This window comes from Pleurodeles waltl, chromosome 11 (genome assembly GCF_031143425.1).
Source record: "Pleurodeles waltl isolate 20211129_DDA chromosome 11, aPleWal1.hap1.20221129, whole genome shotgun sequence".
Lineage (NCBI taxonomy): Eukaryota > Metazoa > Chordata > Amphibia > Caudata > Salamandridae > Pleurodeles > Pleurodeles waltl.
This window is the reverse complement of record NC_090450.1, coordinates 376061926-376080908: the sequence shown is the minus strand read 5'-3', so window position 1 is coordinate 376080908 and position 18983 is coordinate 376061926. Positions and strand designations below refer to the sequence as shown.

General features: G+C 46.6%; 1 protein-coding gene across 2 annotated transcripts in view; it reads left to right on the top strand.

Annotated features, from left to right (window-relative positions):
- WDR33 (WD repeat domain 33) overlaps positions 1-18983 on the top strand; it is a 1025118-nt gene that overhangs the window by 226640 nt on the left and 779495 nt on the right. For both annotated transcript variants that reach the window (XM_069213677.1, XM_069213680.1), the window contains exons 5-6: positions 16454-16549; positions 17049-17200. In XM_069213677.1, coding sequence (XP_069069778.1) covers positions 16454-16549; positions 17049-17200 — 248 coding nt within the window. The remainder of the gene's footprint in view (positions 1-16453; positions 16550-17048; positions 17201-18983) is intronic.

Sequence of the window (18983 nt, the reverse complement as noted above, 5' to 3'; positions counted from 1 at the left end):
AAGCGGCTACTGCTGCTCTCCTTAACAATGTTCCGTTATCTGAGATTTGTAAAGCTGCTACATGGAAGTCTGTCCATACGTTTACAAGACATTATTGTTTAGACTCAGATGCAAGAGCGGATGCCCAAGTGGGGCAGGCCTCTCTAAGAAATCTATTTGCGTAAGACATATCTATTCCTGCTCTTCTATCGGACAGTCCGCTGGGTTTAGGGATGGGCTTGCTAATCCATTCAATGTTTATGACTATTGATGAGGATCCCCTGGAAGAGAAGGATAAGTTACTTACCTGTAAATCCTAGTTCTCTTCCAGGGGTATCCTCATCAAAGTCATAAACAACCCACCCTCCTCCCCGGACGCACGTCTCCTAGAAGTGCAGGACAGACTGTTTTGAATCAGTTATACAAATTGTCACCGTAAAAAGAACTGACCTAACTGTGAACCAACTGTCACCTTTCCTTCACCCCTGAGGCATGGTGGGATACTGGAGGTGCTCAGGGTCTTAAAGGCACGGTGCCAAAGTTTTTATGGTTCTCCTGTGTTAACCTGCATGCAGCCTATTGGCTAAGAATGCTTCATTGTTTTTCAATGCAGTTTTTTCTCTTTTTCTCTAGAGTTTGCTGCTGCTTACTTCCCTAAGCCTAGTTTGAGGGGCTTGGGTAGATATTTATTCTCTATTGTAGCTTTATAATATAAAAAAAAAAAAAAAAACTTCATAGAAATAAAGCATTTTAGCCTGTTTCTAACATTATAGCCTGCATTGCTGTTTTTTACACATGTTAAGATGTGTGTATTTTATATATGCTCCGGGGTCCCTGCACAAGGGCGGGAATATTCAATGTTTATGACTTTGATGAGGATACCCCTGGAAGAGAACTAGGATTTACAGGTAAGTAACTTATCCTACTCCACCACAATCTCCTACATCTTTTATACAACCACAATTCTCTCCACAAGGGTCATCACCTCATAGAGGTGACTTAAGTGATGTTCTACAAGATGTAGATCCATGGGCTCTATATGATCCAGCTCAGATTCTCCCTATTGACCGTGGCCTTTATCCAGCAAGGCCTTAACCCCCGGAGGATACAACAGCATACCAGCAGCGTACCATAATGTGTAGATGTATACTGATACAATCAAAGAGGATTCCCTCTTAGATACTTTAACCAACACTCATAAAGAGTCTATTTCCTACCCATGCTACCAGGTATGCTTAGACATGCCATAGAGCTAGTCAAAGAACCTGTTAGGGCAAGGGTCATTACACCAAGGGTAGATCAGAAATATGGAGCTGCACCCTCTGATCCAACATTTATAAAATCACAATTACCACTAGATTGTATAGTGGTAAGTGCAGCACGAAAGGGTGCTGACAGTCCACCAGGGATGCTCCTCCTCCTGATAAGGAGAGCAAAAAACTGAACACAGCGGGCAAAAAGGTAGCTGCTCAAACTGAAGATTGCTGATGAATTGCAAATTCTCATTCCTGGCGAGGCATGGCAGGGCCCAATGGGACAAGATGGTGGAACTACTCCAGTATCTTCCACAAGAACACGAAAAAAGGGATCAGGAGATAGTCTCAGAAGGGCAGGCCATCTTAAGCAACTCAATCAGATGTGCCATTGATGCAGCAGATACAGCAGCATGTGACGTAAACACCAGTATTCTTAGACGACATGCATGGTTGAGGTGCTCAAGCTTCAAGCCAGATATACAACAGGCAGTCTGTAGTGACTGCAGAACAGGGAGCGAAGGGGTGTGCAAGCATTAGAAGAAAAATCTCATGTTTGGAACGCGTCGAGCAAAGGAAAAGCAGAGAGGTTGAGTACATTTTTATCCCCAAAGTTCAATATCACCACAGACCTATTGGTACTATCAATTATCCAACATGATTATTGACTATAACTCATTTCCACTCCACCAAATATTCCTCCTTGTGTTCACAGGCTCTTGCATGACCATCTCATTCGCTTAAAAGAAGTGGTACAGTCCCTTCTTCTCTAAGGGGCTATAGAACCAGTTCCCCTATCTCAACAAGGGTTAGGAGTATATACCCTGTACTTCCTTATACTAAAGAAAGATGGTTCACTAAGAACAATCCTGGATCTCAGACCTCTTAACCTACACATACTTTCAGAGCACTTTCATATGGTCACTCTGCAAGATGTTATTCCCTATTGCAGAAGGGAGATTATATGACAACATTAGATCTCGGCAATGCTTATTTCCACATTCCCATAAATCCAGCACATCGCAAATATCTCTAATTTGTCATTGCGTGAAAACATTATCAATTCAAAGTTTTACCATTCGGGGTAGCAACTTCTCCCAGGGTATTCACAATATGCTTAGCTGCATTCCTCAGAAGATGCGTTCACGTTTTTCCCATACTTGGATGACTGGCTCATAAAAGCCAATACCATCGAAAAAGGTCAGGATCACACCCAATACACAGTAAATCTTTTATGCACTTTGGTATTTACAGTAAACTACTGCAAATCCCATCTCTACCCCTCGGATATACAGCCTTATCTGATAGCAATTCTTAATACTCACTCAAGATTGGCATGTCCAAACCCAGCAAGGATTCAGGCTTTTCAAAATCTCCTGTCTCAATTACAGGAGAACCATAGTTACACAGTGAAACTAGTGATGCAACTATTGGGGATGATGGCCTCTTGCATAGCCATCGTTCCTCATGGCAGACTTCACATGTGTCCATTACAGAAGTGTCTATCCCGTCAGTGGTCTCAGTCACAGGATCATCTTCAGGACCTAGTGTTGTTGAACCGCCACCAAACTCACCTCTCTGCAGTGGTGGAATCCCACCAAACATTCAAAGGGGCCTCCCATTCGAGACCCTGTTCCTCAGATTACTCTCACTACAGATGCACCACAAATGGGATGGGGAGCTTACCTCAACCTCACAATACAACGAAAATGGGATCCCATTGAAAAAAACTTATCATATCATCTGTGTGGAGATGCTAGCAGTCTTTGTAACGCTGAAAGCATTTCTGACACAAATTGCTCACATAGTGGTTCTAGTCTGTACCGACAGCGTGACAACTATGTATTATCTGCAGAAACCATGGGGGGGGGGGGACACATCTCAACTGTCCCTTTTGGCTCAGACAATTTGTAAGTGGGTGATTCACATTCAGTTATTGGCAGAATATCTCCCAGGAATGGACAATCTGTTTGCGGACCTCTTAAGCAGCACGCAGCAACAAGTCCACAAATGTGTACTTTGTCCACAAGTACTTCACCAATACTTTCACCTCTGGGGAACGCCAGAAATGGATCTCTCTGACATCGTAAAAAATTAAAAATGGCAAAACTTTGAGTCCAGATATCCACACCCTCAATCCAAGGCCATTGCTCTATGGATTAATTGGTCAGTCATATATAGCCTTATAGCTCCCACATGGGTACGTCAACCTTGCTACGCAACACTTCTGGATCTGTCTGTGGATCCCCATCACAAACTTCCCAACATATCAGACCTTTTGACTCAAAAGCAAGGTCAGATCAGACATCCAGGACCCAAAAAACATTCAATCTTGTGATATGGCTCCTGAAGTCATAGAGTTTGGATATTTGCAACTTCCATCTAAGTGTATGGATATTCTCAGGGAGTCACGTAAACCTACAACTAGTCAGTGTTATGCTGCAAAATGAAAACATTTTCTATGCTATTGTCAACCTAAACACATTGGCAAGGCATTTATGGAAGGACCCAAGTTATTCCACCCAGGGTCCCTGAACTCCATTTGAACACATGCACTCCTGTGCTTTGCAATTTCTTTCATGGAAAATTACCTTTTTGGTAGCTATTTCTTTTCAGTGGCACGTTAGTGAAATACAAGTTTTCACTTTAGAGGAATCTTTTTTCCAAGTACATAGAGATAGAGTAGTCCTTAGGACAAACCCTACATTTCTTCCTAAAGTAGTTTCACCATTTCACATTAACTAATCAGTTGAGTTACCTGTTTTTTTCTCACAGCCTGTAGGAGGCTGGCCTGGTTTGTAGTGGGTACCTAAGGTACTTACACCTTGTACCAGGTCCAGTTATCCCTTATTAGTGAAATGTAGGCAGTGTTCTAGCAGCTTAGGCTGTCTGGAGAGCTGTAGCAGATCAGCTTAGGCCGAGCTCCTTCTGGAGGTAAGTATTATACACAAAATATACAGGGAGTGCAGAATTATTAGGCAAGTTGTATTTTTGAGGATTAATTTTATTATTGAACAACAACCATGTTCTCAATGAACCCAAAAAACTCATTAATATCAAAGCTGAATATTTTTGGAAGTAGTTTTTAGTTTGTTTTTAGTTTTAGCTATGTTAGGGGGATATCTGTGTGTGCAGGTGACTATTACTGTGCATAATTATTAGGCAACTTAACAAAAAACAAATATATACCCATTTCAATTATTTATTATTACCAGTGAAACCAATATAACATCTCAACATTCACAAATATACATTTCTGACATTCAAAAACAAAACAAAAACAAATCAGTGACCAATATAGCCACCTTTCTTTGCAAGGACACTCAAAAGCCTGCCATCCATGGATTCTGTCAGTGTTTTGATCTGTTCACCATCAACATTGCGTGCAGCAGCAACCACAGCCTCCCAGACACTGTTCAGAGAGGTGTACTGTTTTCCCTCCTTGTAAATCTCACATTTGATGATGGACCACAGGTTCTCAATGGGGTTCAGATCAGGTGAACAAGGAGGCCATGTCATTAGATTTCCTTCTTTTATACCCTTTCTTGCCAGCCACGCTGTGGAGTACTTGGACGCGTGTGATGGAGCATTGTCCTGCATGAAAATCATGTTTTTCTTGAAGGATGCAGACTTCTTCCTGTACCACTGCTTGAAGAAGGTGTCTTCCAGGAACTGGCAGTAGGACTGGGAGTTGAGCTTGACTCCATCCTCAACCCGAAAAGGCCCCACAAGCTCATCTTTGATGATACCAGCCCAAACCAGTACTCCACCTCCACCTTGCTGGCGTCTGAGTCGGACTGGAGCTCTCTGCCCTTTACCAATCCAGCTACGGGCCCATCCATCTGGCCCATCAAGACTCACTCTCATTTCCTCAGTCCATAAAACCTTAGAAAAATCAGTCTTGAGATATTTCTTGGCCCAGTCTTGACGTTTCAGCTTGTGTGTCTTGTTCAGTGGTGGTCGTCTTTCAGCCTTTCTTACCTTGGCCATGTCTCTGAGTATTGCACACCTTGTGCTTTTGGGGACTCCAGTGATGTTGCAGCTCTGAAATATGGGCAAACTGGTGGCAAGTGGCATCGTGGCAGCTGCACGCTTGACTTTTCTCAGTTCATGGGCAGTTATTTTGCGCCTTGGTTTTTCCACACGCTTCTTGCGACCCTGTTGACTATTTTGAATGAAACGCTTGATTGTTCGATCACGCTTCAGAAGCTTTGCAATTTTAAGAGTGCTGCATCCCTCTGCAAGATATCTCACTATTTTTGACTTTTCTGAGCCTGTCAAGTCCTTCTTTTGACCCATTTTGCCAAAGGAAAGGAAGTTGCCTAATAATTATGCACACCTGATATAGGGTGTTATGTCATTAGACCACACCCCTTCTCATTACAGAGATGCACATCACCTAATATGCTTAATTGGTAGTAGGCTTTCGAGCCTATACAGCTTGGAGTAAGACAACATGCATAAAGAGGATGATGTGGTCAAAATACTCATTTGCCTAATAATTCTGCACTCCCTGTACATTAGTAACCGAAATGAGGTAAGCAAACACACAGAATAGTGCAAACAGTAGAAAATACAATAGATTGCAATGGGCTTAGGGGCAACACTAACCATATACTAAAATAGTGGAACATGAATGTCAAATTCCCCCCTAGGTAAGTGTAGTGCATAGAGGGGCGCTGGGAGTGTAGGAAAGCAGCAAAGGTAAGTAAGGTACTCCAGCCCAGAAAAGCAGGAGTAAAGTACAGCAAGTTTCCTCAGAACACACTACAAGTAGTGATAAAGAATTATGCTAGAACCAAGCAAGACTGCAAGCAGCAAACAATGGATTCCTGGACCTGAAGACCTGTGGAGAGAGGATACAGGTCCAAAAGTTGAAGAGTCCAGGAAGGACAGGAGCCCCTGCCAACCTAGAAGAAGGTGTAAAAGTGTATTCTCCGGTTGGAAAAAAAGTACAGAAGTGCACCAAAGAAGATGGCTGCGGGTTCCTGCTTGGTGCAGGAGATGTCCCACGTCGAGTTGTTGGATGCAGGCTGTTTGTGCCGCTGGATTCCTCCAACAAGCCTTGGTTCAAGCAAGTACACGCTTTGCGTCAGAGGAGCTGCCTGGACCCAGGAGGGACCTGGGGGGGGGGGGTCTGAACTTGGACTGAGGAGACAGAGGGGGCTCTCAGCACTTCAGAGAGCCCTCTGAAGACCAGGCAGCACCCAAGGGTATCCCAGAACACAGGGACAAGGAAGATGCAAAGTGTGGTCATCGCAGCACTACACTTGAGGGTGAACAACTCCGGGAGCTGTGCATTGCAGGATGGAGTGCTGCGGACCTCGTCTACGCTGTGCACAAATAGCTTTTGGAAGAAGTGCACAGAAGCCCAAGGAGCTGCCGAAGACGCAGTGCACAGGGGTACTGTTGCAGCATGGGGAGGCAAGCTCTTACCTCCACCAAATTTCGACAGCTGGACCTTTGGACAGTCTGGGTCACTTCGGTCCACCCCTGTGTTCCAGGGAGCATGCTAGTTGTCATGAGGTGTCCCAGAATACTACAGCTGACCCGAGCGACCTGAAAAACTTCCGCCCCATCTCTCTTCTGCCTTTCCCAGCCAAGGTAATAGAGAAGACCGTCAACAAACAGCTGACCACCTTCCTGGAAAACAACAACCTGCTCGACCCTTCACAAACCGGATTCCCAACCAACCACAGCACGGAAACCTCCCTCATCTCAGTCACTGACGACATCAGAACCCTGATGGACAACGGTGAAATAGTCGCCCTTATGCTCCTCGACCTCTCGGCTGCCTTCGACACCGTCTGTCACCGCACCCTAATCACCCGCCTCCGCTCCACCGGGATCCAAGGCCAGGCCCTGGACTGGATCGCCTCCTTCCTCTCAAACCGTTCCCAAAGAGTTTACCTCCCTCCGTTTCGCTCAGAACCCACCGAGATCTGCGGCGTACCTCAAGGCTCATCGCTCAGCCCGACACTCTTCAATGTCTACATGAGCCCCCTCGCCAACATCGTTCGCAAGCACGACATCATCATCATCATCATCACCTCCTACGCCGACGACACCCAACTTATACTCTCCCTCACCTAGGACCCCGCCAGCGCCAAGACCAACCTACAAGAGGGTATGAAGGACGTCGCAGATTGGATGAGGCTCAGCCGCCTAAAGCTGAACTCTGAAAAAACGGAAGTCCTCATCCTCGGCAACACCCCGTCTGCCTGGGACGACTCCTGGTGGCCCACGGCCCTCAGCACAGCACCGACCCCCACAGACCACGCCCGCAACCTCGGCTTCATCTTGGACCCTCTTCTCACCATGACCAATCAAGTCAACGCCGTGTCCTCCGCCTGCTTCCTCACCCTCCGCATGCTCCGCAAGATCTTCCGCTGGATCCCCGCCGACACTAGAAAAACCGTGACCCACGCCCTCGTCACGAGCCGCCTGGACTACGGCAACACCCTCTACGCCGGGACCACAGCCAAACTCCAAAATCGCCTGCAACGCATTCAAAACGCATCGGCACGCCTCGTCCTCGACGTACCCCGCAACAGCCACATCTCCGCACACCTGCATTGGCTCCCAGTCAGCAAAAGGATCCCCTTTCGACTTCTCACCCACGCACACAAAGCCCTCCACAACAAGGGACCGGAATACCTCAACCGACGCCTCAGCTTCTACGTCCCCACCCGCCTCCTCCGTTCCTCTGGTCTCACACTCGCTGCCGTCCCTCGTATCCGCCGCTCCACGGCGGGTGGGAGATCTTTTTCCTTCCTGGCGGCCAAGACCTGGAACTCCCTCCCCACCAGCCTCAGGACCACCCAGGACCACTCCGCTTTCCGGAGACTCCTAAAAACCTGGCTATTCGAGCAGCAGTAACCCCCCCTTTCCCCTAGCGCCTTGAGACCCGCACGGGTGAGTAGCGCGCTTTATAAATGTTAATGATTTGATTTGATTTATGAATACCGGTTGTCGTCGCAGAAGGTTGCCTGCAGAAACAGGGAAGTGACTGTCACTCCACAGGAGATTCCTTCGGTTCATCTGGTGCAGGGCGAAGACAGGCAGTCCTTAGAGTGTGCACATCTTGGATGCTGTTGCAAATGCTGGCTGGAGCTGAAGTTGCAGGTCACAGGAGTAGTCGTGGATACTTTGTTGCAGTTACAGGGGTTCCTGGAGCAGTCTATGGTTGATCCGACTGTCAGAAGCTGAAGCAGAGGCTGCAGAGGAGTCCTGGAGGAATCTTGCAAACTGAATCACCCAGAGGAGAGACCTTAGATAGCCCTGAGAGGGGGACTGGCTACCTACCGAGGTATGCACCAATCAGGAGGGGTCTGATGTCACCTGCTGGCACTGGCCACTCGGAGGTCTCCAGAGGGTTCCCACACCTTGGAATCCAAGATGGCTAATGCCAGGGACACTGTGGAGGAGCTCTGGGCTGATGGACAGGGGAGTGGTCACTTGCCTTTCCTTTGTACAGTTTCGTGCCACAGCAGGGACCTGGGGTCCCTGAACCGGTGTGTAGGAAGTTGGCTCTGTATGTGCTATTTCAAAGTAAGGAATAGCATGCACAGAGTCCAAGGGTTCCCCTTAGAGGTAAAATAGTGGTAAAAATAGATAATACTAATGCTCTATTTTGTGGTAGTGTGGTCGAGCAGTAGGCTTATCCAAGGAGTAGTGTTAAGCATTTGTTGTACATACACACAGGCAATAACTGAGGAACACACACTCGGAGACAAATCCAGCCAATAGGTTTTGTTATAGAAAAATATCTTTTCTTAGTTTATTTTAAGAACCACAGGTTCAAATTCTACATGTAATATCTCATTTGAAAGGTATTGCAGGTAAGTACTTTAGGAACTTTGAATCATTACATTAGCATGTATACTTTTTACATAAAACACAATAAGCTGTTTTAAAAGTGGACACAGTGCAATTTTCACAGTTCCTTAGGGAGGTAAAGTATTGTTAGGTTTCACAGGTAAGTAAGTCACTTACAGGTTTCAGTTTTTGGTCCAAGGTAGCCCACCGTAGAGGGGTTCAGAGCACCCCAAAGTTACCACACCAGCAGCTCAGGGCCGGTCAGGTGCAGAGGTCAAAGAGGTGCCCAAAACACATAGGCTTCAATGGAGAGAAGGGGGTGCCCCAGTTCCAGTCTGCCAGCAGGTAAGTACCCGCGTCTTCGGAGGGCAGACCAGGGGGGTTTGGTAGGGCACCGGGGGACACACAAGTCAGCACAAAAAGTACACCCTCAGCAGCACGGGGGCGGCCGGGTGCAGTGTGCAAACACGCGTCAGGTTTACAATGGTTTTCAATGAGAGATCAAGGGATCTCTTCAGCGTTGCAGGCAGGCAAGGGGGGGGGCTCCTCGGGGTAGCCACCACCTGGGCAAGGGAGAGGGCCTCCTGGGGGTCACTCCTGCACAGAAGTTCCGTTCCTTCAGGTGCTGGGGGCTGCGGATGCAGGGTCTTTTCCAGCCGTCGGGACTTTAGGTTCAGGCAGTTGCGGTCAGGGGGAGCCTCGGGATTCCCTCTGCAGGCGTCGCTGTGGGGGTTCAGGGGGGACAACTTTGGTTACTCACGGTCTCGGAGTCGCCGGAGGGTCCTCCCTGAGGTGTTGGTTCTCCACCAGTCGAGTCGCGGTCGCCGGGTGCAGTGTTGCAAGTCTCACGCTTCTTGCGGGGAGTTGCAGGGGTCTTTAAATCTGCTCCTTTGAAACAAAGTTGCAGTTCTTTTGGAGCAGTGCCGCTGTCCTCGGGAGTTTCTTGTCTTTCTTGAAGCAGGGCAGTCCTCTGAGGATTTAGAGGTCGCTGGTCCTTTGGAAAGCGTCGCTGGAGCAGGTTTCTTTGGAAGGCAGGAGACAGGCCGGTAAGACTGGGGCCAAAGCAGTTGGTGTCTTCTGTTCTTCTTCTGCAGGGGTTTTTCAGCTCAGCAGTCCTCTTCTTGTAGTTTCAGGAATCTAAATTCTTAGGTTCAGGGAAGCCCTTAAATACTAAATTTAAGGGCGTGTTTAGGTCTGGGGGGTTAGTAGCCAATGGCTACTAGCCCTGAGGGTGGGTACACCCTCTTTGTGCCTCCTCCCAAGGGGAGGGGGTCACATTCCTATCCCTATTGGGGGAATCCTCCTTCTACAAGATGGAGGATTTCTAAAAGTCAGAGTCACCTCAGCTCAGGACACCTTAGGGGCTGTCCTGACTGGTCAGTGACTCCTCCTTGTTTTTCTCATTATCTCTCCTGGACTGGCCGCCAAAAGTGGGGGCTGGGTCCAGGAGGCGGGCATCTCCACTAGCTGGAGTGCCCTGGGGCATTGTAACACGAAGCTTGAGCCTTTGAGGCTCACTGCTAGGTGTTACAGTTCCTGCAGGGGGGAGGTGTGAAGCACCTCCACCCAGAGCAGGCTTTGTTTCTGTCCTCAGAGAGCACAAAGGCTCTCACCGCATGAGGTCAGAAACTCGTCTCTCAGCAGCAGTCTGGCACAGACCAGTCAGTCCTGCACTGAACAATTGGGTAAAATACAGGGGGCATCTCTAAGATGCACTCTGTGTGCATTTTTTAATAAATCCAACACTGGCATCAGTGTGGGTTTATTATTCTGAGAAGTTTGATACCAAACTTCCCAGTTTTCAGTGTAGCCATTATGGAGCTGTGGAGTTCGTTTTTGACAGACTCCCAGCCCATATACTCTTATGGCTACCCTGCACTTACAATGTCTAAGGTTTTGCTTAGACACTCTAGGGGCATAGTGCTCATGCACCTATGCCCTCACCTGTGGTATAGTGCACCCTGCCTTAGGGCTGTAAGGCCTGTTAGAGGGGTGACTTACCTATGCCATAGGCAGTGTGAGGTTGGCATGGCACCCTGAGGGGAGTGCCATGTCGACTTAGTCATTTTCTCCCCACCAGCACACACAAGCTGGCAAGTAGTGTGTCTGTGCTGAGTGAGGGGTCCCTAGGGTGGCATAAGACATGCTGCAGCCCTTAGAGACCTTCCTGGCATCAGGGCCCTTGGTACCAGGGGTACCAGTTACAAGGGACTTACCTGGATGCCAGGGTTGTGCCAATTGTGGAGACAATGGTACATTTTAGGTGAAAGAACACTGGTGCTGGGGCCTGGTTAGCAGGGTCCCAGCACACTTCTCAGTCAAGTCAGCATCAGTATCAGGCAAATAGTGGGGGGTAACTGCAACAGGGAGCCATTTCTTTACACGGTGTAGACTGGATTATGCAAGGAGGGCACCGTTGGTGCCCTTCAAAGCATTTCCAGAGGCTCTGGGAGGCTAACCCTCCCATGCCTGTAACACCTATTTCCAAAGGGAGAGGGTGTAACACCCCTCTCCTAAAGGAAATGCATTGTTCTGCCTTCCTAGGATTGAGCTGCTCAATCCCCAAGAGGGCAGAAACCTGCCTGTGAGGTGGCAGCAGCTGAGGCTGCAGTGGAAACCTCAGAGAGCTGGTTTGGCATTACTGGGGGTCCATGGTGGAGCCCCCAGGGTGCATAGGATTGGCCCCCCAATACCAGATTTGGATTTTTGGTTGGGGGGGGGCGGTGATTGGGCAATTCCATGATCTTAGACACTTCACATGGCCATATTCGGAGTTACCATTGTGAAGCTACATATATGTATTGACATATATGTAGTGCACGCTTAAAATGGTATCCCCATACTCATGAAGTCCGGGGAATTAGCCCTGGATGACGTGTGGGCAACTTTGGTAGTGCAATGGTTCCCTCACACTAAATAACTTTGCACCTAGCCTTCAGTAAATGAAGGTTAGAGAAATAGGTGACGTATAAGTTACTTGGTGCAGTGAAAAATTGCTGTAAAATAGTGTGTGCACTATTTCATTCAGGCTGCAGTGGCAGTCCTGTGAAAGGGTTTGTATGAGCTCCTTATGGGTGGCAAAAGAAATGCTGCAGCCCATAAGGATCTCCTGGAACCCCAATGCCATGGGTACCTAGGTACCATATACTAGGGACTTATAAGGGGGGGGGAGGGGGTTCCAGTGTGTCAATCAGAATTGTAATATGGAGTCACTAAAGTATAGTGACAAATTTGTTAAGTAGAGAGAGCATACGCACTGGAGTTCTGGTTAGCAGAACTTCTGTGACACAGTCAAGTATACTGACAACGCATATAGGCCTCAGACTGAGCACTGGGGTCCTGGCCAGCAGGATCCCAGTGAGACATGCAAAACACACTGACAAACAAGCAGAAATTGGGGGTGCCATGCCAAGAAAGATGGTACTTTCATACACAGCCAGACTCAGTTGCTAAAGGAGCTCTATACACGCTTGATGTTAAACCTTCGTTATTAATTTGATAGGACTGAACGTTTTAGAAAATCTTAAGAACTTTTTGTAGCATTTACAGTGCCTCACAAGGGTAATCAGATTTAAAAAATAAAATAGCTAGACGGATAGTCAAATGCATTTTTATATTTATCTCAAAGCTAAAAGACAATAACCAACAGCTCGAAAAGCACACACTACCAGAAATAAGGTGCTTCTATGGCCTTTTTAGGAAACATTCCAGTAGCAAATATTTGCAAAGCTGCTACTTGCTCTACACCGCACACTTGAACTAAACACTATTGTGTACATGTTTTAGCTCATCAACAGCCAAATGTTGGTGTAGCAGTCATCAGTACACTTTTTCAAGCTACTCCTAATGGCTAGCCATTGCTTACTTGGAGGGAACTGCTCTACAGTCTATGCAAAGTATGTGTATCTACAGCCACGCATGCCATAGAACAAAAAATGTTACTTACCCAGTAGACATCTGTTCGTGGCATGCAGTTCTGTAGATTCACATGCACCCTTCCTCCTCTCCGGGCGCCTGTTGTCGTTGTAGTACAAAAAACAATACACATGTAGATACACTGCATGGACTGCCTTTTCTATTTACTGTGTCATTGTGTGTATATATACATATGTAAATTGTTGTCTGTAATGGCAATGGAGTTGCCACACCATTCATACTTCACTCTGCCACCGCACCCTGCTCTGCACCACTTCATGACATTGCACTCTACTCTGCACCACTCCACTGCACTCTGTGCCACTCCCCTCTGCACCACTATACACCACTTCACACTTCGCTGCTCTTCTCTGTACGAATATACTCTATGGGAATGCACTCTACACCACTGCACTCTTTGCAGCTACTCTCTACATCATACCAATCTAGGCTACTACAGTGTACTCTGCACAACTCCAATCTATGCCACTCTAACACTGCACTTTACATCACTACTCTGTATGCCAATGAGGTCTATTCTGTATAGCTCCACTGCATTTTACGCCACTCTAATCTACTCTGTGGCACTGTGCTCTACACCACGTTACGCCATTGAAGTCTTCCACTTCACTCTATCCTGCACCATTTAATTGTATGCCATTGCACTCTACTCTGAAATTATACTGTACACCACTGCACTATATACCACTTCACTCTGTGCCACTCTGCTCTGCACCAGTCTGCTCCACTCTACTCCGTGCCACTGGTCTGACACTACACCCATCTACTCTGTAATGCTGCACTCTCTGCCCCTAACCCCATGTCACTCTACTCTCCACGCTATGCCACTGCACTCTACTATGCACCACTCTTTTATGCCACTGCATTCTACTTCACTGCTTTGTACACCACTGTATTCTATACCGCTGCTCTGTACACCATTGCACTCTGCAACTCTACCCCTATGCAATCTATACCAGCCCACGCTACTTTACCCCACTGCATTCTGCCACTGCACTCTACTCTGCACCATTGTGCTCAACACTTCTCCACTCTACCCAACACCGCTCTACTCTTCTTCACTCTGCCAGCGCACTCTAAGCTACCCTCTACCCTGCACTACTACATTCTGTGCCACTGCACTGTATGCCCTTCTACTCCACATCCCTCCACTGTATAACCTGTAGTCTATGCCGCTGCACTCTACAGCACTATAGTCTACTCTGCGCCAGTCTAGTGTGCACCACTGGACTCTGTATGCAAAACTAATCTACACCACTATACTCTGCAACACTATCCAGTGCACTCTAGAAAAGTCCAGTTTACTCTAAGCCACTCCACAGTGTGCTACGGAGCTCCACTCTGCCACTTCAATACACAACACTCTGTGACATTCCACTCTGACACTCTACTCTTCGCCATTCCACTTTTACACTCCACACTTCACCCTTCCACTCTCTACTCCACTCTTTGCCATTCGACTCTGACACTCTACTCTTTTCCATTCCACTTTGACACTCCACGCCATGTTCACCAGCTGCCACGCTGGTGAACAACATGGCTAAAACACATTGCCTGAGCTAATAAATATCTCTTGCATAGGTGAGACCTATTGGTTTTGCCAATACTTGTTTCTGTCTAGATAACTCAAAACCAGATGCAGAAATCTCACATCTTTTTAATTCTTTTTTTGTGGTTTCTCCAGATTGGAGGGACGAGAAACCTCACTTTATGCAAAAGCTGTTTCTGGAGAACAGTCTGAGGAGAACTCTTCAAAGGAGAGCTATCCCAAAGCTGTTCTACAGTTTGAGATGATGGATCGTACATCACCTGTGAAGTTGTGTATAGTAATCGGACCCAGACTACCCTGGTTTGTTAAAATTTCATGTCTCTTATAACCTGAGAAGAAATTGTCCTGCAGGTTAGTCAAAAGACTGCTTTGCAGTCTGAGCTGGTTGCTGCCTTACAGCCAGTCCCACAGAGGTGAAGGGGCATCACCTGAAGTCTGCTTTTTCTGCCAGAGAAGTTGCAGGTTTATGCTGCAGCATGTAGAAGCCTGGCTGTCTGCTGAAAGATGGAATGAGTCTACTTGGTCTTCCCGGAGGAGAGACTGTGCAGGGCAGGAGTAGAGAGTTCCAGCAATTTCCTGGTGTCTGTGTGACATCCAGAGAAAGCTAACTGCACAAGAGTGAGCTTGGGAGGATCCATTTGTCAAGCAGCCCCCTCGTCTTTCATCCTATTTTCATGGTAACCACAACTGCTGTGATAGTCATGAGCCCACTCTTTCTGCAGTTACATGGTTGTCATAGGCCCATTCAGGGATAGGGCTGTGGGTTCATCAAAGGCGCTGTCCATGCCTCACCTACTTCCGGTCCAGTTGGGGCAGCAACTGCAGATACAACCCAGGTAAAAGTTCATGCTGGGGACTTCCCTTTGCTCAGGTGGGACCGCATCCATCGGAGACCCCCTGAGGCAGTCAGCTGGTCTGATGCTGCCGACATTCAAAGGACGGAGGCTGTGTGTGGACTTGCAAATTAGTGAAACCTGCACCAATTTTCTCCCAGAGGTCTATTGAACTTGATGCTCGCCGTGGTCGCCAAGGTATATACACTGTAGGGCAACACGAGCATGCAATGGTCGTTCGAGTTCTTGAACCTGCCATTGGGGGAGGGGGGTGGTTCAATGCGGAGCTCGAGCAAACCACACTACCACCCTGAGAAACTGGTGACTGCTCACCTTCGCTACCCTGAAAGTCTACTGTGGAAGGGATTGGCCCAGTTTTCAGAGCCATAGTTGAAATGGGAGCAAGACATGAGTGACAAATGATCTTCATCTCACAGGGCTGGGTGACAATAGCCTCTGTCTTTCCTGTGGCCCTCAACAAATATTTGACCCTAGGATTACAATTTATGCAATGTACCATTTAAACCTGTTAAACCTTGACTAATAAAAAGCCACCAGTAAGGTGAAATTACTAGAAGGAAAACTTGGATGTGGCCATTTTTAATGAATGTAGCTTATGACATTTGTGAAGCACCATCATAGATTTTTTAATGTTCACATTTTGGCATTGCTCTGATAAATATATAATTCAATAATCTGTAAAAGGATAGTAATTAATGTTATTTGTTTGCTAATGCTCCAGCAGAAGACACCTTGAAGAGAAGGTTACTCTTGTGTAAGGCTAATCAGCTATGCCTACTAAAAGGCCTCTTTACTTAACTTTAATCGTGTAGCAGTCTGCAGAAATTATAGACTCTGACCCAGCAGTTTTCACTGAAGTTGTGGAGAAGCATGCAGCATTGTCAAATGTTGTTAAATTCTTAATGTACATATATATATATATTGTAGAATATTGCACAGCTTGTGAATCTTTAATCAATATACATTGCACATATATTGTTAAGTAATGGCTTTTATTGTAAAACTTGATCTGCTTCCTATTTCTTATCAGCTGAGTTTGTAATCAGTTTCTCCACCCTTTGCAGTGGACTCCTGAAGGACGACGCCTAGTCACTGGAGCATCAAGTGGAGAGTTCACTTTGTGGAATGGTCTGACATTTAATTTTGAAACCATTTTACAGGTTAGTGTTTTCTGACAATAGATGTGCCTTAAGTGCTCAGTTGAACGTGTTAAAATTATTGTGCCTGCCTGTTGTGGTTTTCAACTGTTTTTTACTGTGTTGGCCTAATCACCATTGCAAATACCTTTTCTTTGTTATTTTGGTATTTCCCTACATTGCCTCTTCTTACTATTTAATTTCATATATGAACCACTTTTACCATGATGGCATGGCTTTTTAATGTTCCCAGGTATTATCATGCAGCCCTGACTTTGTTTTGAATCCCATCATGAGATTACTAGTGTATGCCTTTGCTACTGATAATGTTCTTCATCCTGCTGTGCTGCAGTGTGAATGGTGTGTTTTTGGTTCTAATTTGAAATAGTAATTCTTTTTTTAAATGTCCTTCAAATGTGTTATGAACATCCTTGATTAGGGAAAACCATTCTCTCTTCAACTTCTCAATATGTGCTCTCGTTCTGTTTATTTCCATCTTACTTTATCTCCCTGTCTGTCACAGGCTCATGACAGTCCAGTGCGAGCCATGACCTGGTCGCACAACGACATGTGGATGCTGACAGCAGATCACGGTGGATATGTGAAATATTGGCAGTCCAACATGAATAATGTGAAGATGTTCCAGGCACACAAGGAGCCGATTAGAGAGGCCAGGTTTCTACCAAATCTACCATTTTATGTAGTGTATATTGGCCTTTCTGGCCTCTGCTCCATGTGTATTTTGGGGGACAGCACACTGTTTGGTCATAAACAAGCCTTCCTCTGCAGCAGTCTTCTAGTCATTGCCTCTTATTTTGTAATGATTTTGCCTCTGTCATATGCCTCTCATGTACTTTTATTCCAGATTTCATACTGGTTTAATGCTCTCTTCTCTGTAGTGTCCTTGTGTATGATCCATTTTCTGCATTCTGTAAGCCAAGAGTATTTCATTTCAAATAAAATAATTAGTTTGATGGTAACTATCCAAAATGAATAAAATATACAGCATTAAAATAAAATACATTTTTTTCCAGAATAAAAAGCTTACAGCACTTTAACATAATAAAAGCTAAATAAAGAGAAAATCTTTATGGCAGCACAGGTTTGTGAATGAGGATACGCTCCCATATATCTTTGAAATGTATAAGGATCGGACCCTGTTCATGTGGAAAAATGAAATACAGTTGAGTAGAAAGCACCAACATGCCGCTGTCTGTGATGATTCCAATACTTGGCAATCCTTACACCAAGGAGGTTCCTCTAATTTTCTGAGGAATTTAGTTGTTGCTTGTGAATTTCCACGACTGCATAGGCCTTTAAGAACGAAAATTTTATTTTAGTGCCAGGTAGCTTTCCACTTTAGTAGAATGTTGGCTGAGAAGTTATGCAAGATTTTGCCTTGATAGATGCGCACTTTGCAGTTTCTCTAATGGTCAGTACCTCACAAAAAAGTATTATGTTCGATGGCATATGTTGCTGCAGATACACATGTTTGGCACAGTCCGCTGCCTGGTGTTGGGCTCGGAGTATTACAAGTTGTTTTTCTTCGAAGAAGTCTTTTTGGTCACGGGACCGAAGGACTCCTCCCTCCTCGGCTCCATTGCGCATGGGCGTCGACTCCATCTTAGATTGTTTTTTTCCGCTGTCGGGTTCGGACGTATTCCTTTTCGCTCCGTGTTTCGGTTCGGAAAGTTAGTCAGAATCTCGGAAGAAAGCGTCGGTATTGTTCCGTTCGGTATCGGGATAGTTAGGTACATCGACACCGATCATCGGAAGACTTTGGGGTAGTTTCGATCCCCCATCGGGGCCTGGTCGGCCCGACCGCGTGCGACATCGAAGCCGATGGAACGGACCCCGTTTCGTTTCTGCCCAAAATGTCACAGTAAGTATCCTTATACAGATCAGCACTTGGTCTGTAACTTGTGCTTGTCCCCCGAGCACAAGGAGGATACCTGTGAAGCCTGTCGAGCCTTCCGGTCCAGAAAAACACTCCGGGACCGAAGAGCCAGGCGTCAACAAATGGCGTCCACGTCGACAAAACAACGTTTCGACGAGGAAGAGGAAACATTCTCGGTTCCGGAATCAGAATCCGGAGACTCCGACGTCGAACAACAGCAACAAACTGTGAGTAAGACGTCGAAAAGTAAATCCATCGACAAACCGAAAGCCCAGGGGACGCCACTGCCAACAGGCCATGGCTCGACCCATAAAACAGGCGACCCGTCGAAGGCGCCGAAAAAGGGCACGCCCATAGCGAAGACACCCGACTCCGGTCGAGGGACCGCCATGGAGCAACCTAGGAGCCGAGAAAGCGGCTCCGAGAGACAAAAACAAGATACCGGCACCGAAAAACATCGGCACCGAGAATCCATGCCGAAAGGAACAAAAATTCTGTCGGTGCCGAAACCGAAAAAAGATTCTCTCTCGGCGCCGAAAAATACCACACCTTCATCCTACT